Raw genomic sequence first — 23400 nt, 5'->3', positions numbered from 1 at the left:
ATTATGTCGAAACGCCCGGCTGATGACAATGAGAACGGCGGCATCGCCTTAAAGAAAGGGGAGCGCCCTGAAAAGCCAGATTTTGATGACGAAGTGGGGGAATTTGAGGATGAGTTCGAGGATGAATACGAGAGTGAGGATGAGATTTTGGAAGCGGGCGTAGATGGCAGACCTGATGAGGAGAGAGAGGCGGATGAAAAAGCTGGTATGTCGGAATGAAAGCTAAATCCTTGAGCAATTTACCTGGGCCTTTATTGATGGTTTGCGTAGAGGCTATGGATGTAGATCAACAGACATTCATAGTGGGCAGGAATAAACTCGAGCCTGGTCAGACTCTATCCCCGGATCTCTCGACTTACGAAATGCTACACGCTCTAAGTACACCATGGCCTTGTCTTTCCTTCGACATTGTCAAAGATAACTTGGGGGATAACCGGAAAACCTACCCCGCCACCATGTACGCAGTTGCTGGAACACAGGCAGACAATAAACGAGAAAAAGAAAATCAATTGATGGTTATGAAGTTTAGTGGCCTAAGCAGAATGGAGCGAGAGCATGATGAGGACTCGTCGGATGATGAGGATGAAGACGCAGATCCGATTCTAGAATCAGCTTCTATACCACTTACCTCCACCACCAACCGGATTCGAGCACACCAGACACCAGCTTCGGATTCGTCACGGCCGCCTATAACATTAACAGCTTCAATGACCGAAGCCGGCCAGGTTCTCATTCACGATGTTACCCCTCACCTTGCTTCATTTGATACCCCCGGCACAGTCATCACTCCACAACAAAACAAACCCCTATCCACGCTTCGCATGCATAAGTCGGAAGGCTACGCCGTGGACTGGTCACCGCTCGTATCCACAGGCAAACTGGTTACAGGAGATAATAACGGTATGATATATGTTACTACACGAACCGGAGGCGAAGGATGGGCAACCGACTCTCGTCCGCTTACAGGCCACACGGGAAGCGTTGAAGAGTTACAGTGGAGTCCGTCAGAAAAGAATGTGTTTGCATCTGCATCCAGTGATGGCACCATCAGAGTCTGGGATGTACGGAGTAAAAGCAGAACGGCAGCTCTCACTGTCCAAGTCAGCGAAACAGACGTCAACGTTATGTCTTGGTCTCACCAAACAAGTCATCTTCTGGCTTCTGGAGCAGACGATGGTGTTTGGGCAGTTTGGGACTTACGGCAATGGAAGCCTAACACTGCATCGTCGGCACCTTCAAAACCAACTCCCGTAGCGAGCTTCAATTTCCACAAGGAACAAATCACGAGTGTGGAGTGGCATCCTACAGACGACAGTATTGTTGCAGTTGCAGCTGGTGATGATACCTTGACGTTGTGGGATCTGGCGGTGGAACTTGACGATGAAGAAAGCAAAGATACTGGTGGTGTCTCTGAGGTGCCCCCGCAACTGCTCTTCGTCCACTATATGAAAAAGGCCAAGGAATTGCACTGGCACCCTCAGATCCCAGGCTGTGTGATCGGAACAGGCGAGGCTTTTAATGTGTTTAAAACGATCAGTGTGTAGATCCAAACATAATTTCTTGCTATTGAGCATGGGCATCTTCACCGTGTTCCATTCAGCTGCTTGTTCTTGAGGTTGCATTTGACGCAGTGACATGTTGGAGATTTGAGCGGCTTCCTGTGTTCATTGGCGGTTACATTTCGAAATTCTTCCAATTCCATGCCTAAAAACCTCTTTAAGTTTTCCCCACTCCGCAGCCACGCTGTGACCTACCTATTCGTCTGAAATAGAGAACCTCCCCTTCAATTATTCTGCCTCTACAAGGAAACGATTTAGAGGGAATAGGCGTTGGACTGTCAGCCATAGTTGTCTACGTCAAGCCAATGTCGTTGCCAATACCTTTCCTCTGTTAGGCAAGCACCAAGACTGGGAGGAGTATATATGAGCACTTGCAGTAGGACCGAGGACACCCTAACATCCTCAAGTACTTTGGCAAAAGGCCTCCAGAATACGAGCTATTGCGCGGTGGGCTCATTGAAATATCACCCTCGTGGAACTCTTGCGGCGTGTTTTGGTAAGCTGGATACAATTCGCGTTTCTGAGACTGAGAGACGCCGGTTCGTGATCTTCTCCTTATCAAAGCCGCTCATACTAAGGAACTTTTCTAATATACGCTTATTAACTAGTCCTACTAAGCCATACTAATAGTCAAGTACATTCATTCATGGGGCGTTGTACGTAGTGATATTAGGCTCTATAATTTCCTTCTCCACGGTAGTCGAAGACTGACCCTATGCGACCTTTCCGGGTCCGGTATGGAAGACCTGCCTGCTACTATCGCAGCTGGTGTGCGATATTCCAATCCGCAACATGATGAGAATCCTTATTCTATAGCGGATGATGATATATTTGCTCTCGGGAAGGTCCTATACGACCTTGATCGTGGGAAGCAGCTTTCGAGGGTCGGAGCAGCCGCACATCTACCGACATCTGGTTGATCGGGAGTTTCCCGGCTGTCGAGGGTACTCTGCCGCTGAGACAGGTATATCATCGAGAAATGTCGGAAACTTCCGGGATACAAACCCGGCGAGGCGCTGGGGTCACTTGATGTATTTGAGAACAAACCTTTCTGGGATGGGAGTAGTCCTAGGCGGCTGGTGAGCTTGGAGGGCATGTTGTCAAGACCGACCCGTCTCAGTCTTTCTGTCCTACGATCGTAGATGGCATGCTGGGACAACTGACACAACGGTCCCAACCCCTTCTGCGTCCCAGCTTTCAAAACGCCACAGTGGTTGGTGTCAGACATGGACTACGACGCCTCGCACGTGGGGTTCGCCAGAGTTGAGAGAAAAGGACATCATCCACTCTAGAGGAAGACGGCGATTATCTGCTGTCTTAGAACCCCACGTCGCCACCTTCAAAATCCCGCAAAACGACGTTGTGAAAGCATTGATCAAAACATATCTATGGGCATCGCTTTTCATGGGCCCGGGACGAACTGTTGGAACCGTTCCAATTCATCCTCGACTCGGTGGTCGCCGAAGTTCGAACAATTGAACGAATAATTCTTGGCCGTCGCCTAATAATTCCCGACTCCTGAGCCCCCCCAGTCTCTGCGAAGTAGATGATCGGGCCTCAAATGAATTCAATGCAAACCAGAGACAGTGTGCTGATCTGGGGCTGTGCTACGTCGTAGTTCTAGCCCTTCTGGTCGTATTACCAGACTGTCGAGGGGCCGCCTCACCAGAAACGTAAAATAAAATAATGTGGTGATGGAAGAAGAAAACACACGGCCCTGCAGCGACGCCATAAATGATCCATGGGACGGAGCGATGCCTGTATGATGGGGTTGATGCTTGTGCAATGTGCATCCCCGTACAGCGTAAACCAACCACGATGTGCGACTGCTGCAGTGCCAATTTATGATTTTCTAGCAGGTTTCTACTCGAGTACGGAGGTAGGAAAAAGGCGCTCGTGACCTGTCTCGTGTCCACTTGCCAGGCCTTGTGCTCTCCACGGGGTTGGATTGGCCGCCCCAGCTCAACCTCTCCTGCCGACGGTATTCTGGTGGTACGAGGACGTAGGATTACCATTCTCCTTTTGCGGGGAAAGCGCATGCTTGCACTGCCAGAGGCCGAGCGACCAGGACCCAGGCAAAATGGAGCTGGCCCATGGCTGAGTTGAGTTGAGCCCAGCAACCGCGAGTACTGTGTGCAGTACCAAGTACCACCACCACCTTCCCCTCTTCCACCTCCTATACCGATGCTCTCTCCTCTTTCTATCCTCCCTACCTCCCCTATTCTCTTCTCCATACTCCAGCTCGACGTATCGTGCTTTGCGGACTCTGGGAGAGAGAGCAGAATAGCATGCTCCAGCGCCCGACCTGACTAAACCTGACCTGACCCCGCCACGCTCCCAATGACTGAGTGCCTCCAAGTGCTCATGTTCGTAGAGCAGATGAAAACGCCGATATAGCGAGGCCGCCACAAAACATATTGGCAGTTCTAGATCCTCACGGCTGCACGCGAGCATGGTGCACATATTTTGTGACTGTCTTCCTTGCTCTGATACCTTTACCTTCACCCTCTCCTCGAGCCCCGCTGTCAAGTTCTCCTTCGCCAGTCCTATACCACTCGCCTTCCCAACCAACAGGCCATTCAAACGCCGACGAGCATTGTCCGATGTAGACGGGGACGGGAATGAAGGCAGAAAGAAACGGCGTTTACGACTACATCTCATCACATCCCGGCTCAGCCGCCCTTTCTCACAGCCCGCATCAAATATCGCCAACCGTGGCCTTTCCAAAGTCGTTGTCTGGGGCGCGAAGAACAGAGCGCTCGCCCGGAGCGAATTGAGGAAAGCTGCTATCATGAATCGAGTGAGGATGCGGATGGATGCTGCGAAGAGTTTCATACGCCTTGAGCTTGAGAAGGGGCAGGCAGCGCATTCGTTTCGAGAGATCATGCTTCAAAAGCCACGCTCTCATGAAGTTCATCTGCCGCCATCTCCACTTGGCCTCTCCAACTATGATGCCCTTGATCTCGAGGATGAGATGGACGATTACCACCGGGACGGAGGCATCGATGGAGCTTCGTCCATCTATTCAGATTTCAACATCATGAATCCAATCACAAGTGACGGGGATGACTATGTCTACCTGGATGCAATCGATGGCATTTCCACACAGGACTTGCCTGATATACCTCCCCAACCACCCGAGGAGAGTATTGTTGAGATGTTGAGAGAAAAGGAGCAAGGGGACAGCATATTTGTGCAGGTACCGGAATAATCACGATCTTGTAATGGTAATTGTATAGCATGGCTTTGGCGTCCACAAAAATTTGTATGAATCAGGTTTAGTCATATGGACGGACGGATAGGGCAAAAACCAGTGCATATCCAGGATTATTGGAGTTTAATAGCGCGATCCGCTGCGATATCACACATTGCCTTGCAGTCATGTGAATCAGTTTACAGAAATCTGATTTTCTGCATACAATGAACTCTCTTACCTTGATAGCCTCTGCTCGCTCAAGGTTGATATCTCCTCTAGCGATCCTCTCGCGCATGCTTTCCATGATGACGGGTCGCGATCTCCCATTAACAAAAACACTATAACAGATCAGCTTGAGAGTATGAAACGACCCGGTAAGGTCCGTTCATACACGTATCTAAGACCGGGGAATGTTTTCTCATATTCATCATTTAAATTTCGAAGCTCCACTGCCTCTTGCTCGCCACCAGTATTCAGCTGGGCTTGCTCTGCTTTGGCCTGTGCACTTTCGACTTTCTTCTCACCAAGTCTTGGATGAGCTCCAAGAATTTTGTCAAGCCATTTTGAGTCACTGGTAGATGGGCTCTCCGAGAGATCCGACAACTGAACGCCTATACTTGCGATGAGATCATTGTAGGATGTGAACTTCTTATCGTGAAGAAAATCTAGAGATAAGGTATGAAGGGCGGTACAAGGTTCGAAAAGTGCGTCAAGAACAGCTGTCCGCTCGGTGGTGGTAAGAGTTGGAATCCCCTCAACCGGTGGAAGTTGAAAGCTTGACATGTTCGGATAATAAAATGAAATCAAGTGAAACTAGGATTGATGAAACTCGAGGTGGTTTTGAGGAGAAGAGGGTGGAGGCCATCCAAGATCTTGGATTGCCCACCTAAGATAGGTATTACGCCGCTATTCCCCATCCGGCCTAGCGCATATTTGTCGCGACTTCGAAAAAGTCGCAGTTGTTGATCACGATTGATCCACAAGACCAATATCTCGTACTTTCACCGCGACCGAAGATGTTATGCTCCAGTATGCCTTCCTTCTTACCACCTGAAAGCTTATTTTCTCGCGACTAATTGATAATAGTATCCGGTGAGGCGCCGCAACAGCCGGTGGCTTCGTCAAAGTCAGGTAAGGTTGGCAGCGGAGCCAAAACAGCATACGGAGCTGACCCATTTGTCTAGGAAATGTCTTCGAGAAACGACTTATTGAGGCTTATATCGACGAAAACCATAAGGACCCAGTCAACGGGGAGGAACTTGAGAAGACCGATCTTATTGAGCTTAAATCCAACCGAATAGTCACTCCAAGACCACCGACTCTCACATCCATCCCTTCTCTACTCTCCGCCTTCCAAAATGAATGGGACGCATTGGCCCTGGAGTCGTTCACTCTGCGACAACAATTAAATCAAACTCGACAAGAATTGGCAACAGCCCTTTACCAACACGACGCTGCTGTTAGAGTCATCGCCCGGCTGACCAAGGAACGCGACGAGGCTCGAGATGCGCTGTCGAAGGTAACAATTGGCGCGGGGCCTGTTAGTAACGGGGATGCCATGCAAATTGATAGTCAAGGTCTTCCAGAACACCTTGTCGCAAAGGTTGATGCGACACAAGAGAAGTAGGACCCATAGAATCCTCGGACATACTGTTGGTGCTAGTGCTAATTATTTACAGACTCTCCAAGAGCCGTCGAAAACGCCCTGTACCTAACGGCTGGGTTGATGCGGAGACGATTGAGAAGTTTGGTATTTCGTCTAGTTCTGAACCACTTTACGCCGGCGCTTCCTCTGTTGCCGTTGACGAAAGTGGTCAACTCGCCATCGTTGGTGGATCTGATGGCATTGTTGGCGTCTATTCGATCCCCGAAAATAAAGTCCAACAGTCATTCAAAGCTGGAGCTGCTGTCACAGACACAGTTTGGTATGGTAGCCACCCAGTTGCTTCCAGCGCTTCAGGAGCTGTGAAAGTATTTGGAGACTCCGAGACAACTTTTACATCTCATGCTGGAAGCGCAAATGGACTTGCATTACATCCAAGTGGCGATATTCTAGCATCTGTTGGTGTCGACAAGAGCTTCGTATTCTATGATCTGGCAGCAGGGAAGGCAGTTACGCAGGTCTACACCGATTCAGGTACACATCCACTTTCGTTCATACCAACTAGGAGATTACTAACGCAAAGCAGAGCTCACCACTGCCGCTTTCCACCCTGATGGGCACCTTTTTGCCGCAGGAGGGGCAGACGGCCAAATTCGGCTTTTCCACGTAAAGACAGGAGAGCATGCAGCAACTTTTGAATTAGACGGGCCTGTTCAGGACCTTACGTTCTCAGAGAATGGGATTTGGTTTGCAGCTGTGGCCAAAGGCTCTACTAGCGTTGTTATCTTCGATTTGCGAAAGGAGGGTAAGGCAGCGGAAGCAAAGGTCCTGGAAATCGGCGGGCAAGTCGACAGCATCCGGTGGGATTATACCGGCCAGTACTTAGCGGCTTCTGGCCCTCGCGGGCTTACCATCTCACAATACACCAAAGCAACAAAATCATGGTCGGATGTTATCAGCACAGCCGTCCCAGCGACTGCGGTTGTGTGGGGTTCGCAGGCAAAGACACTGGTCACGGTCAACGGCGAAGGAGTTATAACAGTGCTTGGATGAGTGTAGGAAATTTGGCGTCAGGTCCTCTTGGAATTATGGCTTGTGTGAAAAGCAATGAGCAGGCAATCCTCCGTGCATGTAATTCTAGAAAGCAAACATATCAGCGAGGGGTTCAGCATCAGATAGATGTCATGAATGAACAAGCCCAATTTGACACAGTAGGAAGATTGCATGCCATAGAGTTGATGAACCAACAAACCAGTTACAGCTGGGCCGGTTTATAGGCGGGTTGAAATGGCAAGTAAGCTGCCGACAGTGGGTCTAGTCTCTTCGAAGTAAGCCCTTAATCCATTTTGATCACTCCTCTTGAAGAACCGGTTTTGCTCTGTTGTGATTGTAAGGGAAGGAATTAATACTTCCTGATACCTATCTTGTTCTGTGATTCCCTTAGGGCCGACCTCACATATGTCGGACTTTATAAGTCCGATAAGAAGACTCCATCGGAGTTTAATAAGTCCGATCCGTGGAAGCGAGGAGGATGAGGGCCCTACCGGTTGTGATCTCAGCATCCATCTTCCACTCTGACAATATATCCAACACAACACTCTCGCCACAACCTCATTGCCGGGCCTGAAATTACTACTTTCCAGTAACACCCATCCAGGCCTGTGGTTCTGTGGTTCTGTATGAAACGGTATAACCACGGGCGGAGCCGCTGAAAGGAGTGTGATGGACGAATGGCCACCAGAACCGCAACGCCACAAGGTAAGCTTTCCCAACCAGGAAATCTTTTGGGAATGAATCTAACATAGTCCTCTAGAGGTCCCGTGAGGAGATGTCCCAGCAAGCATCTATTTCCCCGTCAGCCATCCAGTTCATAGAGCCGTCTTCTAGCCAGCCATCATCTAGATATCCCTCGGTGCCTTCCAGCAATACCCGTACGATCGCCCCTTCTTTCCTCGAGAGACGACGCACATCACACCCTCATAACCGTCCTGTACACATACAATCATTGCACCGAGCATCCGAAGACATGGCGGAAATATCCCAGCCACAGTCGAGGCCACGGCTGGAACATCGAAGTTCCCAAACTATCATTGATCTTACCGATGAGCCTGATGAAATTGGCCCTGTTTCTCGGGGGCCCTCCCGGCGGCCGCCACAGCTTGGGAGGAGTGATGCGTCAGGCTTGATGGAGTTTATAGATCTCACAGATGATGATATTGTTATCACGGGAGGTCGAGAGTTGCCCCGACCCCGAGCTCAAGAAAACCGGCATGCTCGAGATATTCACTTCGCCCCTATGCGAGACGATTCGCCCTCGCTCTTCATACCCCACCCACCGCATCCTCCCCACGCCATCCGAAGAGTATTCGCCAACCCAATGAATGCTATAGGAGTTGCTCTTGGCTTTAGAATTCCTGAAGTACGCGGAGCTGCAGCACCTCATCACGAAGCCTTTCACGCCGCCCACTTTGTGGAGCATATGCAAATATTGCGCGGAATGGATGCCCAAAATATGCCAGGCCTGATGGATTACAGACAGCCTGCGTTCGCAGCACCGAAACCGGAACATGTCCCTCCAAAACCCGCCAGAGAGAACTTCACACGGTCACCTAAAGAAGACGACATCATAATTTGTCCCAGCTGCGAGGAGGAGTTGGTGCACAAGAAGGATGTCGAGGAACCCGTGGTTAAAAAGACCGGCAGAGCCCCGAGTAGAAAGGACAGGGAGGAGCATCCATTCTGGGTGATCAAGGAATGTGGTCACGTAAGTTCGGCCTTTTTAAGAGCAAAGAATCATTCTAATCAGATATTAGGTCTACTGTAATAACTGCTATCAGAACCGTGGACATCCTGGCAAAACACCCGCATCGGTCAGCTTCCCCGAAATCTCGAAGCCAGGCAAGAACCGAACCACCAAAATTCTGACTTGCGCCGTCGAGGACTGCGACTCTGATGTCAAGGCCAAGGACAAGTGGGTGGGTGTGTTCCTCTAATAATTTGTATTATGGACAGCCTCTGCATTTTCTTTCCAGGGTACATGCTAGGTTACATATTTCAATGCATAGCGGGTTTGGAGGTTTCTCGCATGGCTGCAGGGTAAGGTTCAAGCATGGAGTATGTGGAGTTTGATGCTTCATTCCCGGATTACTTCATCATTTGTCTCGGCGTTGGAGGGCTACGTTTTGGCCACAGCGATGATTTTATGATTCCCATGATTTCCTAGATTATGGACGTTAGGGGTGGAGTCAACTGAGTGGATCGTGGAAGATAGCTTGGTCATCTATGAATTTCTTCGCCCCAATTCTATGTATTCGCTGATTTCTACCTGTGAAGTGCCTTGTCCTCAACCTATTTCTAGAAGGGAAACCGCCGGTATTTGGGGACTTGTTAAGACCAACGTCCTAAGAACAATGGTTGGATAAAGCGTTGGTGTAATGCTCATCACACTCTGGTAGGTCGTCTAAAAGACACTAGAAAGCACTCGAGTGTCGATAAGGAGGTAGGCTATAAACCACAGCGCCTTGTCCTACCTATACTAGGCAACGGGCTATCCTCAACTGTCCTATTGTGGTGAAGGGAATTGTATCAAGGTGAGTTAAGGTTGCCTAGGGCTAAGACTGGGTTGCGTAAAGCTGAATTGCTTAAAGCTAAAGTGCTTGTCATCATCATACAGCCTTGTCTGTTGTTGTTGTTGTTGTCGTCGTCGTCGTTAAGCGACGACGTGCCTTCCTCAACAAGCATATCGACCTTCTTTGGAATACCTCTCCAACTTCGCTTCTCTCCCCATACACTCTTTCTCTGCAATACAATGCCGCCTTCGTAGCGTCATTCCTTGCAACACTGTTGAGCTGTTGGCTTCTCTTGTATCGCATCCAACCTCATCCAATTCCCAAGCATTGCAAGTCGCTCTGGCCTAGCTGGAGCGTACCAGCTAATCATTTCTCGATCTCCCGTTCGACAACCTTCGGTTCTACTTCCCATATTCACTTTGTGGGGAACTCGAGGGGTCGCCTTCGCGACGCGTCTTTCGTCAAGTCGCGATCCGATCTTCCGGCCCTACCCATCCCACCACAACAAAACACAACACAACACATCTCCGACAGGTATAGTCCTTGTCTAAGTTTCCAGCCTAGTCACCTGCCCCCATAAGCTCAGTGTTCAAAGCCCTATAACTCCATCGCTTCAGCTAAAGGCTCAGGTTCAATATGGAGTGGCAGATGGTAAGTACTATATCTCTCACTTCATTCAAGACATCTTTTTGGCTTTAGTTCTTGCAACCTATCTCTCATGGCGTTTCAAATTACCGTGATCACTCATCTGGATTGGGATGTCTTAAACTCATATGTTCCCGTTTTCCCTCTACTAACCTCCTTTAACTAGCAAATTGCGCGGGGAGAAGGTCTTTACGGCAGGAGATGCACCTCACCGCTAGCCCCTGAGAAACCCAAGCCGGGCTTGCAGGTACAAGGTAATCAACTGGGATCCACCTCGCGTGATACATCCTTAAGCCGAGAGGATGAGCTACGCCGAGAAGCACGAAGCAAAGAGCGACAAGCACAAGAGCAAGAGTTGGCCGCCGCCCTCGAAAAGGACAAGAAAGCACTAGAGGCACGTAAAATGCTCAATGATGCAAGATTCGGTGAAAGACTCCGCGCACTAGAAAAGCCAGTGCATGAAAACTCCACCACCACCACCGACAAAATCAAAACCGAGCACGAGAGAGATATTCTAAGAAGACAATCGATCTATAGAAGTAAGATGGATAAGCAGTATGAAGCTCTTCAGAAGAAACTGAAGCTTGTGCGTGCGGGAATCGAGCCACAGAAGCTTCTTGAAGATCAGGATTTGCAGAACCTAGAGGCCAAACTGGAAGAGGAGTACAAGACGAAGCTGATGGAGTTAAGGACTCTGTGGGAGAACGAGGACTTGGCAGCCAAAGAAGGTCAGCATGAGTCCTTGCAAAAGACCCGTGAACCTTCGAACTTGCAATCACGCCACCCCGTCTCAGCAAAGCTTGAAAACCCTTTACACGCTCGGCGCCTGAATTCCCAACAGCCTTCGTCGTCGACCTCCCCAAGCGCCCTTCCGTTTCGTGGCGTTCTTAGCGGACATATCGAAAAGGGGACAACTGGAGAATATACGCTGAAGTCGCTGGTGGCGAAAGAAAACGCTCCTCCAACTTCAGGTGCTCCAAAGGAATCATTTGTCCAGTTGTCGAAGAACGACCTTTTGAATCTCAAACGAAGGGAGCGCCAACTTGGAACGGAGCCCTTTTCAACATACCTACTAAGTGATGCATGTTACAGCTCGCTCTCGCGCCAACCCATCCCACCATCGGCTGAATGGTACAGAGACCCAAGAAATCATCTGAAGTGGAACAGTAGTATCAAGGACCTAAAGGACATAATTTGCCAGGGCCTCGCAATCTCTCCAGCCGGCTTCGACGATCTCCATATTCGCTTGGTACAATCTGGCAAAAGTTTCGGCTTTGGCCTCGACCCCAGTCCACAATTGGTGGTCGAACAAGTACATCTCTGTGCCGAACACAACGCCATTCGGGTATTAAAAAGCAATGATTTCAGATTTGTTGACACAAAGTGGTTCGATGATACATTGAGAGCCTTGCTATTTCAAATCCGCATTCAAGCCATACGTCTGGATAGAGTGTACCCCATCAAGCAGGTGCAATACTACGAGAAAGATGGTTCGCTTTTTATATGGAATTCTGATAGCAGTGAGATGAAACTACACCTTAAATATCAAGACTGCTTCAAACTCTTCACGCAGGATAAAAAGCTGGCTAAGCAATTCGAATACTGTTTTTTGCGCCCAAGACATGTAGAGAAATTTTTCTACAATCCTACGAACAACATAGCCTATTTCCGTCGTCCCATCGAGGGTGGAAAAGGAAATAACAATCTCTGGCTAGAGTTTGACACTGCAGAAACCTTAAAGGCTTTTGTGGAGGTTTATACCAAAGGATGGCCAGAGCAGATTGCCCTCTCCCGGTAAGTCCTGCCCTACAGTAACTAAAATACACTTTTGGCTAATCTAAATTTATATAGAGATTTCTTGTTTTTCCCCCGCTAGCACAGCTAGCATATCGAGCCCTTGCAGCACGTTCCTTGTAAACGTCTATGCAGGTTGTCGACGCTTCACCGCCTTTCACGCCGCTTTTCAAACGTTTCAAATTCAGTAACTATTCAAAGTATTTGGCCTGAGCGCCTTAAGGAGATCATATACACCTCTTGTGAGTTTCACCGCCTTTCACACCGCGCTGGAAATGCCACAAATACAGTGAATTAAACCACAAGCTCCAAGACCTTTATGTACAATACTGTAAATTAGAGCTTTAAAATAACGCAATAAACAAACTCCTCCCCAAATGCCCAGCAGAATACATGCACCCTGCTTCATACACACAGTAAGACGGTTTCCCTTCTGTTACTTAGTTGTGTGAGACCTCCTTGCCACTGTTTGACGGTTTGCGACTTCCAAGCTAGCTTACAACCCAAGGATGCATTACTGAGCCAGGCTGGCCTGCCGTCAGTCCTTTATATCAATTGAAGTTCCTTGTATTATATTTTAGCCTCGCTATAGAACATGAACTCTCGAGGGGATGAATGAGGGGCTCCAATTCTTCTATTATGCTATTCGGCATTATAACTTTGAAAACACCGTCCCAACAGCACCACTACCCTCGACAAGCGTGCTCTTCTCCCTAACCCAAGCATTCAAGCCCCGGCGTCCATTCTCCACTCCCATGCCGCTCATCTTCCATCCTCCAACACTCATCTCCGCCGGACTCTCGCCCCAGGTGTTAATCCAGGTAATTCCCGCCTCGAGCTTACTAATAACCTCATGGCACTGATTGATATTCTTCCCGAAGACACCCGCTGCAAGGCCAAGTTTGGTATCATTCGCGCGAGTGATGGCCTCGTCGACCGTCTCGTATGTCAGTATACACATCACAGGGCCGAATATCTCTTCAGCGGTGATTTTCATAGCGTCCGTGCAGTCCGTGAAGATCGTGGGTTGGGCCCAAAACCCGTTCTCATAGCCCTTTGGGATATTAGCGGGTTTTGCGGAACCACCATGGAGTAGCTTCGCCTTATCGACATCTACACCATGGTGTATATAGCTGAGAACTTTTTGGTAGTGTGTTTCTGAGACCAGAGGCCCGAAATTGCTATTGGGATCCATGGGCTCGAGGGCTCGGATGTATGCCATTTTCTCGAGGAGAAGCTTCTCAAACGCGGATTTCATGCTCTTGTGCACGAAAACCCGCGTCCCATTTGTGCAGACTTGGCCAGTGGAAAAGAAATTCGCCATCATGGCGCCGTCAACTGCGTTTTCAACCACGGCATCTGGAAGGACTATGAGCGGGCTCTTCCCTCCTAGTTCCATGGTAACATATTTCATGCCACCTGCTGCGGCGGCAGCAACTTTCTGGCCCGTAGCTACTTGACCTGTGAAGCTTACTTTTGCAATTCCCGGATGGGAAGTGAGGCGTGCGCCCACAGCTCCATCACCATGGACGATGTTGAAGACTCCTGGTGGGACGCCTGCCTCGGTGTATATCTGCGCCAGAATTTGGCCATGCAGAGGGGTCATTTCAGATGGCTTGTACACCATGCAGTTTCCAGCTGCTAAACAGGGCCCTGATTTCCACAGTGCGATTTGGATGGGGTAGTTCCATGCTCCTATACCAGCACATACTCCTAGTGCATCTTTCTTGGTGTATATCCAGGCATCCGGCCGCAGGTGTGTGGTCTCCCCATTTAAGCCTCCGCTGGCGACGAGGTTGGCGAAGTATTCGAGCACATCGGCGCCAGTGGTTATATCCACGGTGCTGGTTTCCGAAAAGGGCTTGCCTGTATCGTGGGTCTCGACCTTTGCTATCTCATCGTTGCGGGCACGCAGAAGGGAGACGGCCTTCAGCAGGATGCGGGAGCGAGCGACGGGGGATGTTTGGGACCAGGAGGGGAAGGCTTTCCGTGCTGATGCTATGGCGGCATCGACGTCTGATTCGGAGGCAATCTGGACATCTGCCAGAGGTCTAGCTGTGGAGGGGTCGACGGTTTTGAAAGACTTATTAGAAGTGGCCGGCTTGACGGTACCGTCGTAGTAGAGCTGCTGGGCAGCGTAGGAAGGGTCTGTCATGGTGGGCTGGCTGACTTTTGATTATCGGGATTCTTTACAGTATGTACCTCTACCCCGGCGTGTTAGTCATGAAGCAATTGAGGATAGCAAGTTCTCTCTTGGTGTCGGGGAGGGGCAGCGAGGTACAGAGAGGGCTGTCAGGAGCCACTCGAAGTTTGGGTAAATCGTGCGACTCGGGGTCTCCAGAGGCGGTGGTAAAGAGCGAATGCTGGCCAGGGAGTCTTAGCACCGACAGCACTGTTTTGCCTACGTAGCCACACTAGCACAATCTGGTAGTATTTTAACAGCGGCGAAGTGGAGCGCGGACAAGTAAAATTTGAAGAATTGGATGGAGTTGCGTCATGGGCTGGAAAGAATTGCTGAGTTGGTTGTAGCGGCGTAGGTAAGGTACGTAGTACGAAGTACAGTTCTCGTAGTATGTAGTACTTCGTATGTAGTACCTTATGTAGGTAGTACCTGTAGGTACATACCTTAGGTATGTTGCATGTAGGACTGCAGTAGTAGTAGTACTGTAGCACTTCGTAGTACTCGTACTTCGCGCCAACAAACCAAGCAGTAGTTATTATCATCCACTACCTACGTAAGTGGTGCAGCCAGGTAAAAGTGCAGAGCGCCGTGCAGATCCCGGACCTTGTCCTGGCGACACAAACATTCTTCCCAGCTGCAGCCTTTGACGGTCAGCACACCCTGTAGGGAGTAGGGCGCAAGAGCTGATCCTGGAAGTTCTTGTCTTTTCATCAGCGCTAGATCAGACTTTGCCAAAACCTTCCTGTCAATTAGTCAAGATTCCTCAAAGCCTTCCGCTCGCCGCCCCCCCCGCCAATCCGCTCATCGTTCGTCCTTCCCTTGACCGCCCTGACTCGGACTCGCGTGACCCTGCAGTTATGGCGATGGGCTTCGTACGAGAACTGGGAGCTGTTGGTGGTGGATCACTGATCCATGGATCCATGGCAAAAGGCAAACGGGAAATGGCAAATGGTACGAGCTGCGACTACGTATGGCCGCCGAGTCGGCATTCGGGAGCCCTATGTGTAAGTCGAATGGGACGGGCATGGCCCGCCTTTGTTCCCCTTCATCTTATTTATTATTCTGCTGGCTCGGTGCTTGTGCTTGTAGTTCTGCTCCTGCTCCTGCTCCTGCTCCTATTCCTATTCAATTGTTTCACTGTCCTCACCATCAGTCTCCGTATTTGCATTCTTGAATTGAGTACGCGGTAAACACATCTATAAACTCTGGGCGGTCTCTCTCTGTCCTCATTTAGTGCATTCTTATCGTTATCGATAACGGGTCAGTGAATGAGCCTTATATACTTCGTACAGAGTACAAGAGCTAGAGTTACTATTTTGATCCACCATTGAATGGGATCTCTCCAAAAACAAATTCAAGATCGGGAATTGTGAACATACCTGGCACCATCAGCACCCTCCTCCTCCAATATGACGACTGAAGTCATCTCTTCCTCTCAAGCCGCCGACTTTGACTATGTCATCGTCGGCGGTGGCACGGCCGGTTGTGTCATTGCAAGCAGGCTCTCCGAGTACTTGCCAAATAAAAAGATCTTAATGATCGAGGCTGGCCCCAGCGATTTCATGGATGATCGCGTCCTGAAGTTGAAGGACTGGTTGGCTCTGCTCGGAGGGGACTTGGATTATGACTACCCAACTACTGAGCAACCAAATGGTGGATATACAACCCCAACCATATTCTTCTAGGTGGCAAAAGCTAACAATATACTATACAGGAAACTCATATATTAGACACTCTCGGGCCAAGGTCCTAGGAGGCTGCTCATCCCACAATACCCTGATCTCCTTCCGGACCTTCGAGTACGATTGCCAGATATGGGAGAGCATGGGCGCCAGAGGATGGAACTTCAAGACCATGATGCGCCTCATTGACAATCTCCGCAACCAGATCCAGCCTGTCCACTCCCGCCACCGTAACCAGGTCTGCAAGGACTGGGTTGAGTCCTGTTCGACTGCTATGGACATTCCAATCATCAAAGACTTCAACCAGGAAATTCGAGAGACGGGAAGCCTTAAACAGGGCGCGGGCTTCTTCTCTGTGGCATATAATCCTGATGATGGTCGGAGGAGCTCTGCCTCTGTTGCATACATTCACCCTATCCTCCGCGGGGCAGAGAAGCGTCCTAATCTCACTATCTTGACCCACGCCTGGGTCAGCAAGATCAACGTCTCGGGGAAGGAGGTCAGGGGTGTGGATTTGACGCTGAAATCCGGCACTAAGCTCACAATCTCTCCTAGGCTCGAAACTATCCTGTGTGCTGGAGCCGTTGACACCCCGCGCTTGATGCTGCTCTCAGGCATCGGTCCCCAAGAACAACTCTCCAATCTCGGAATCCCGGTTGCCCATGACCTCCCTGGAGTAGGCGAGAACCTCCAGGACCACCCCGAATCCATCATAATATGGGAACTGAACGCACCAATCCCCCCACAGACCACCATGGACAGCGACGCAGGTGTCTTCCTCCGCCGAGAAATCCCCAATGCAGCGACCAACAACGCCGATCCAAACCTAAACCCCTCCAAGCTGCCTGATGGCAACATAGCAGATATAATGATGCACTGCTACCAAATCCCCTTCTGCCTCAACACCCAACGGCTAGGCTACGACGTCCCTGTACATGCCTTCTGTATGACGCCCAATATTCCCCGCCCCCGCTCCCGTGGGCGCCTATATCTCACATCCGCCGACCCCAGCGTGAAGCCAGCTCTAGATTTCAGATACTTTACAGACCCGGAAGGTTACGACGCCGCAACCATCGTAGCAGGCCTCAAAGCAGCACGCCAAATCGCTAACCAAGCTCCGTTTTCAAAGTGGTTGAAACGGGAAGTCGCCCCAGGTGCAAAAATCAAGACGGACGAAGAGCTCAGCGAGTATGGCAGGAAGGTGGCACATACCGTGTACCATCCCGCGGGAACCACGAAGATGGGCGCGAAGTCGAATGCTATGGCGGTTGTAGATGAGGTTTTGAAAGTTAGGGGCTTGAGCCGGGTTCGGATCGCGGATGCGGGGGTGTTCCCTAGTATGCCAACTATTAATCCGATGTTGACGGTTTTGGCTGTGGGCGAGAGGGCTGCAGAGTTGATTGCTGCGGATGCGGGATGGAGAGGCGATGGCAATCCAAGGTTGTAAATAAAAAGGCCATTGAGATGTGAGATGTGGGGTCCATGGTTTCATAGGATTCCGAAATAGCTTGATAGAGCTGTTTGAAGATAAACTTACGGAGAAAATGCCTTAGATAGGCTAAGCCCTTGGAGACTTAGACGATTCTCATTGAATTGAAAATTAGATACTAAGCATCCATGAGGGCTTGAAGTCAATTCTTAACATGTGAAAGGATTGAAGGCGAAAAAATCATTCAAATATCCCACTTGTCAATAAAATAAAAGTAATCAAAAATCCGTTAAGGATCATCTATATTCCTAATTATGATAATGTGATTCTCGAACCCGCTGATTTTGTAATATTAAATAAGACACTTCTTAAATAATAAATTGGCGAACTTTTACAGTCTCGATCGACCTTCTACCAAGTATATCATTATTATTGTCTAATGTCTTGATTAGGTTACGAGCTCTATTGTTTATATTTTCCTATGCATCAAGGGTAATTTCCAAGTAATATTATCAACTTATTTCATAGAATCGAGTGCTTTTCAATATCCAGGTAACGTTTAGTACGGATACCTCCTACCGTAAATAATATATATCCCGGCCCTGGGCGTATTTCTACGCCTAGGCTTGATGATAAAATAAAAGAAATCAATCATCAATAAACCTAGGATTGAAATCTCAGGATCGAGCAATCAGAAAACTTCCCCAATTCGTTTTACTATGGTAAATCTATAGGCCCCGAACGCCGCGCTAAATTCAAAGCCTCTGCCCACACCTATCTATATCCCAAACCCCAACCAAGTCCCAAATGCTACATCATAATTCCTGCTCATTGCCCCAAGTGTCGGTATCTGTACTCGACTCATACCAGTCATTCTTTGTCCACTCCACAATGAGGTTCTTAGCCGCATCAGACAAGATAGAGTATCCAGGATTCTCCTTCGGGAAGAACATAGCTGTTACTAGTTAGCCAAGCTCATCAGATCGTTCGGGGGAAAGTGAGAACGTACTCATATGCGCCCCCGTCTCATCCTTCGCATTATCATTGATAGCCTCATACCAATACGCCTTCGCCTCAGTCTTCGGCAAATTACAAAAAGTCCTCTGATTTCCAATCACACCACCCACCATACTTCCATCATTCTTACTCACAGCTTGCTTCCCCAGCCGTGTATATAGATTCCCCCACCCAACCTTAAGCTCCTTATTCAAACTTACCATGCCAGAAACCCGTTTTCGTAGCTCTTCGCCTTTCATAAGGCAGCCGACGAATTCAAGGTGTGAGCCTACCCATGACCATCCTTCGGTGAGTTTGTCCCGATTGACGAAGGCGGCTGCACCGGCGCCAGCGACGGCTGCTACGCCTCCTGCTGCCACAGCCAGCTTGCCCCACTTCTGCCAGGGCGAGGCTGTCGTGTTGGGAGATGTTGGGGGCGCTGGAAGCGCCGCGACTGGTTTCTTGCTTTTTGCATCGGCGGTGGCTGCTTTCGTACCCCAAAACGCACCCGTTAGGCCGCTCAGTTGGGTGATCGCCGAGCTTGCTGCGTTATAATGGCCTTCTGCGCCATGAGCTACGACACCGGGGGATATGCCTAGGTACGGCGTGTCGAAAGCTAGGACGCCTTGGATGTAGGGGAACATCATAGTATTAGGATGTGGTGAGGTGTTATCTGAGCCGGCCGATTCAATAGGTTGCTCAGAGGCGATAGAGAGGATTGTGTCGGCGGCTACGATGCCGCCCATGCTGTGGCCTACGAGTATTGTTCGCACGGAGGGGTCGATTGTTGGGGAGGGGGTGTTGTTGGATACTTCGAGGTCGATGACTTTTTCTAAGAGCCTTTTTGCAATATATCCCATGAGCTTCTTTTCTCTAGTGTCTTGGGGTATGAGAATAATAATTCCTTACCAATCTCTGAATCGACTGACACATTCATTTAAATCGCCCCTTGTCTCGAACTTGGGATATACGATCGATTGTACGGTGATATTGGGCAGGGCGGCGGCAAGGAGGGTTTCCAAATGGAATGGGAAGTCGCCAAAGGTATCATCACCGCCTTTAAAACCGTGCACAAAGCACAAAAGAAGCGTCTTCTTCATGATGCTGTCTTCATGTCGTCCGGTTATGTTGAGATCCAGTAAATAGTCCACCCAAATGCTGTAGGTGTTTCCTGAGTTCGAGTGCGGTCACGAGGTACCAATCGTGAACCCCACCATCCCGGAACGGATTAATAAAAATGCCGTGGCACTCCCCTGCACCATGGGTTTCGCACTCGAGTCTGCATCATCCGTTGATGTGGGTGATGGATAGGTAGCCTACTCAGATATCATGTAGAGCGCAAAAAGAACATAATAGCCATTGCTTGCCTGTTTACGAAGTACTAGATGAGGGATCTAAAAGAGGTTGTAGCTCACGTGATAATAAGGAACCCTAAAAACCAACCTTCGCCGTATATACGTTGGTTGATGTTTTGAGTCACAAGCGGATAATATTGATAGAACGGAGAATTAAATATAGGGGTAGAGGGAGATTCTTTAATTAGCAGACTGTCCTAGTTCTAGTCTGATGGCTATCTCTCCTTTCCTAACTATGCACACGTGCCACATAGCCCCGGTGACTTCCTCCTCCGTAGGCGATGCTCACGATCACTGTGGGATCTGAGCTATGTAAGTACAGAAATGCAATATAAATTGCAGTCGAGAATGGACCTGATCCATCACGTCGACGCATATCCCAAACGCCGTACAATGCAAGGTATAACAAAGCGACATCGCTTTAATAAATTTCGCTGCAAAAACGCCGATGCATGCAAATGGGCGAACCCCTCCGCGGGCTCGACTTTCTTTCTTTCGAATTAACATGGGGGGAAATGTAGGTATGAGTTTTGACTGTTTGACAGTCCCTGTTCGATTCAATGAGGCTCTCAGTGCCTAGATTTGAGCGCTGCTGAATCATGCATGGAAATTAGGTTGTGGTAAGACTGGCCACTGTTGATAGGCGTTATGGGACGTGTATTCAGGGACAACACCAGGACGGTAGTCGTTTCTTCTGCCTAATGGTTGGTAATGCATCTGGTCTAGGTTCGCAGAGAAGCCTTGCATCGATGCCGACGGTGGTGGGTATAGGAGGGTGTTGACATTCCGGACAGGCTTGTAAGGCGAATTTCTCTGCTGAAGGAAGAAGGACGGTGAGATATGTCCAGGACTGTGGCTAGGGAATGTTGCCGATATGGGTGAAGAACCGAGTGACAAGAGATCTTGTACAGAATGCGGGCTCTGTCGACGTGAAGGAGTCGAGTAGCCATTTGTACCCTGCGGTTCATGTTGAACTGATTGTCCGGTAGCTGCCAATAGAGGTACGTTAGGCGTCCACGAAGGGGTGGAAGGATATACTGTTGACATCATCCTTCCGTTAATTGGTGGCAACACAGGAGCATTCTGCGACAGGCTCGTAGCCCTAGTATAGCTACTATTCAAGGGTTGACTCGTTGGTATTATCAAGTTTGGTACTGGTAGTCGGGGGACATCGGCCCTCATGATTGGTCCATTTGATGGGAAGGGGACAGGTTTTGTTGAGGATCTCGTGACCCGTTTTGCAGAAGGTTCTTGAGCGTCACCACCATAGCTTCGCTTCCGAGTTGATGAGCGCAGCTCTTGTTCTGGCATCGTAGCCAAGGGCGAAGATGAAGTAACGTAGTTCACCGGCCATTGCGGTGCATATTGACTGAAACCGGCCGAACTCGAAGAGTATCCGCTTGCGAGCGACTGTGCGTGGGATGGGGGTGAGGCTTGCAAGGAGCCAGGCGGCGAAGGTAATGTTGGCGTAAGGGTCGGGACGCTCTGTGGAGAAACATGAGGCAAGGGAGCTTTCGACGCCCTATCACAATAGATCCAGAATTTCCCAAGTTTCTCCTGCCATTCTTGCCATTGCTCCTTGGACGCCAATAGGCTGTATCTCATGTTGCTCAGAAATTCGACTTCCATCACGTGGATTTCGTTTACGGATATTCCTGACACCTCAGCCCAGGTCTTGTTTGTATACGTGTTATCGTCAAGAACTAGAAGAACGTTAGCATATTACACCCAAGAGGGTTTATCGGACTTACATTTATTGCCTAGCATCAAGGCCACAGTAAGAAGCCTGTATTCACTCCCACTTCTCCCCTTGACCGCGGGGTTGATGTTTTTCAGTCGATAGATGAAGAGAAGTGCCAATAATATAACATTCTGGGTGACTTGTGTTGTTGAAAGAATGGTAACCACCCATTTTCTGAACCCACTAGAAGGGGTTGCCTCATCTCGTAATCGTTTGACTGGGGATGAATAAGGTGAAAGGTTCTCGGCTTTTTGAAGGGTTTCGGTCGATTCGAACCAGAACAGGCAGGTAATCTTGATATGGTCAGTAAATGCTACTACCCCACGGAACTTGACTCCATACCTGTGCTGCAAATTCGGCCAAGCTCCCTCCACTGTTATTTATTGAAGAAGGTATCTGGAGATTCGGCACGATCGTATCGACATGGGCATTTTTCCTGGGAAGAGGGTCTTCAGATCGGGCCACAACATTCGATCTATCGGGAAGCTGAGGGCTTGACGGTTGTTGTCCATAGGAAGATTGCGGGTTCTGGAGCCCGTTCCGCGATATTATACTAGAAGCATGAGATGGTTGACTCAACGAGGAATGTGGTGCAGAGTATTGCGTCCGTTGACTGCTGCTTCCAGAGCAAGTCCCAGCATAGCTACTTGGGGTTGTTCCTGAAATTGAACAGGTGGAACTTTGTCGACTGCCATATGGGGGGTGCTGTGGGTGCTGGTAGGCCGTTCCCATATCGTCGGCAGGAGGTGTTTGAAGGCCACCTTTAACAGGGGCTTCAAGGTAAGAAGATACAACCTGCGAGTGGACAGATCCAATATCCTTCCGTCTGTCGATGCCGAAGGCTGCGTGTGCGGATGGCAAAAGGAAATCGAGGGGGGCCGGCCTGGCTGCTGTTCGATGCATCGGGATATTTTTGGCGGTGAATATGTGAGAGTGCCGGAGAGGGAGGGGGGAGGGGGAGTGGATTGGATATATAATTCGGTTGTTCGTGGTCAGGGAGGGGGGATCCAGCCTCAAAGGCCCGGACAAGCTGTTCCAAAGCCTTTTCCTAGAGCACCCAGCACTCTAAGCCACGAGTCCTTCCGTCTTGATATGCTGCGAGTCGGTTCGCCGGGCGTGGGGTTGCGGTTACCGCAGAGCCATGAAGGACAGCATAGATCCTCGAAGCTCCAAGTATCCGAATTGGGGAGGACAAGACGAGATATGTAACTGTAGATAGGTCGAGTGGTAGATTGGAGATAAATAAGATAGGTGGATATATCGATTTTGGATCCGGGGAGGTAAAGATGTATGTTTGAAAGATTGACAATAGAATAAAACGTAAGTGGAAGTATTGTCGGTGTTATTGGGATGGGGAGGTGGTTGTCTCGGCTAGCACTATAGAGGCCAATGTGAGAGGGCGTAATGGAGGAAACTAGCCCGTGGACGCCTGAAAGAACAGGAAAGTGAAAGGAGACGAGGAATGACAAATGGCAAACAGCAAATGGCAAGAAGCACAGGACGATCTTGGAATAATTGGATTCCAGACAGGAGTCGGAGGTGTAAAGAGTGGAGGCTGATCTCAAAGAAGTCTTCAAGGTCCGGTTGATGTCACAGAACGGCGAGTGAAAGATGGCCAGTCAGCGTGAGGGCTTTGGCGACCGGGGGGG

General features: G+C 49.5%; 10 protein-coding genes across 10 annotated transcripts; 6 read left to right on the top strand and 4 right to left on the bottom strand.

Moving 5' to 3' along the window:
• Positions 1 to 3: 3 nt before the first annotated feature.
• On the top strand, positions 4 to 1544 carry BP5553_03876 (putative RRB1-involved in the regulation of ribosome biosynthesis; the record flags this gene model as incomplete). Its single annotated transcript, XM_032012499.1, has 2 exons — positions 4 to 205; positions 271 to 1544. 2 exons carry the CDS (start codon positions 4 to 6, stop codon positions 1542 to 1544), a joined length of 1476 nt encoding a protein of 491 aa, XP_031872192.1.
• A 2467-nt stretch (positions 1545 to 4011) lies between these two features.
• BP5553_03875 (Uncharacterized protein) lies at positions 4012 to 4770 on the top strand (the record flags this gene model as incomplete). The annotated part of the gene is made up of 1 exon (XM_032012498.1): positions 4012 to 4770. The coding sequence occupies one exon, from the start codon at positions 4012 to 4014 to the stop codon at positions 4768 to 4770; it is 759 nt and encodes a 252-aa protein (XP_031872191.1).
• A 116-nt stretch (positions 4771 to 4886) lies between these two features.
• On the bottom strand, positions 4887 to 5538 carry BP5553_03874 (Uncharacterized protein; the record flags this gene model as incomplete). The annotated part of the gene is made up of 3 exons (XM_032012497.1): positions 4887 to 4931; positions 4994 to 5093; positions 5147 to 5538. 3 exons carry the CDS (start codon positions 5536 to 5538, stop codon positions 4887 to 4889), a joined length of 537 nt encoding a protein of 178 aa, XP_031872190.1.
• A 233-nt stretch (positions 5539 to 5771) lies between these two features.
• Positions 5772 to 7411, top strand: BP5553_03873 (uncharacterized protein; the record flags this gene model as incomplete). The annotated part of the gene is made up of 5 exons (XM_032012496.1): positions 5772 to 5784; positions 5842 to 5886; positions 5940 to 6378; positions 6435 to 6892; positions 6945 to 7411. The coding sequence occupies 5 exons, from the start codon at positions 5772 to 5774 to the stop codon at positions 7409 to 7411; spliced, it is 1422 nt and encodes a 473-aa protein (XP_031872189.1).
• Positions 7412 to 8080: 669 nt separating this feature from the next.
• BP5553_03872 (uncharacterized protein) lies at positions 8081 to 9351 on the top strand (the record flags this gene model as incomplete). Its single annotated transcript, XM_032012495.1, has 3 exons — positions 8081 to 8116; positions 8172 to 9122; positions 9172 to 9351. 3 exons carry the CDS (start codon positions 8081 to 8083, stop codon positions 9349 to 9351), a joined length of 1167 nt encoding a protein of 388 aa, XP_031872188.1.
• Positions 9352 to 10563: 1212 nt separating this feature from the next.
• Positions 10564 to 12448, top strand: BP5553_03871 (uncharacterized protein; the record flags this gene model as incomplete). Its single annotated transcript, XM_032012494.1, has 3 exons — positions 10564 to 10578; positions 10739 to 12366; positions 12424 to 12448. The coding sequence occupies 3 exons, from the start codon at positions 10564 to 10566 to the stop codon at positions 12446 to 12448; spliced, it is 1668 nt and encodes a 555-aa protein (XP_031872187.1).
• Positions 12449 to 13018: 570 nt separating this feature from the next.
• BP5553_03870 (Uncharacterized protein) lies at positions 13019 to 14521 on the bottom strand (the record flags this gene model as incomplete). The annotated part of the gene is made up of 1 exon (XM_032012493.1): positions 13019 to 14521. One exon carries the CDS (start codon positions 14519 to 14521, stop codon positions 13019 to 13021), a length of 1503 nt encoding a protein of 500 aa, XP_031872186.1.
• A 1436-nt stretch (positions 14522 to 15957) lies between these two features.
• BP5553_03869 (Alcohol oxidase) lies at positions 15958 to 17677 on the top strand (the record flags this gene model as incomplete). The annotated part of the gene is made up of 2 exons (XM_032012492.1): positions 15958 to 16201; positions 16263 to 17677. The coding sequence occupies 2 exons, from the start codon at positions 15958 to 15960 to the stop codon at positions 17675 to 17677; spliced, it is 1659 nt and encodes a 552-aa protein (XP_031872185.1).
• A 797-nt stretch (positions 17678 to 18474) lies between these two features.
• Positions 18475 to 19755, bottom strand: BP5553_03868 (Uncharacterized protein; the record flags this gene model as incomplete). Its single annotated transcript, XM_032012491.1, has 3 exons — positions 18475 to 18614; positions 18669 to 19535; positions 19587 to 19755. 3 exons carry the CDS (start codon positions 19753 to 19755, stop codon positions 18475 to 18477), a joined length of 1176 nt encoding a protein of 391 aa, XP_031872184.1.
• Positions 19756 to 20607: 852 nt separating this feature from the next.
• On the bottom strand, positions 20608 to 22654 carry BP5553_03867 (Cyclin-like protein; the record flags this gene model as incomplete). The annotated part of the gene is made up of 3 exons (XM_032012490.1): positions 20608 to 21713; positions 21762 to 22044; positions 22094 to 22654. 3 exons carry the CDS (start codon positions 22652 to 22654, stop codon positions 20608 to 20610), a joined length of 1950 nt encoding a protein of 649 aa, XP_031872183.1.
• Between the last annotated feature and the right edge of the window lie 746 nt (positions 22655 to 23400).

Source organism: Venustampulla echinocandica (genome assembly GCF_003357145.1).
Source record: "Venustampulla echinocandica strain BP 5553 chromosome Unknown scaffold_1, whole genome shotgun sequence".
Lineage (NCBI taxonomy): Eukaryota > Fungi > Ascomycota > Leotiomycetes > Helotiales > Pleuroascaceae > Venustampulla > Venustampulla echinocandica.
Note: the sequence above shows the minus strand (reverse complement) of the source record. Positions and strands in the feature narration are given on the sequence as shown.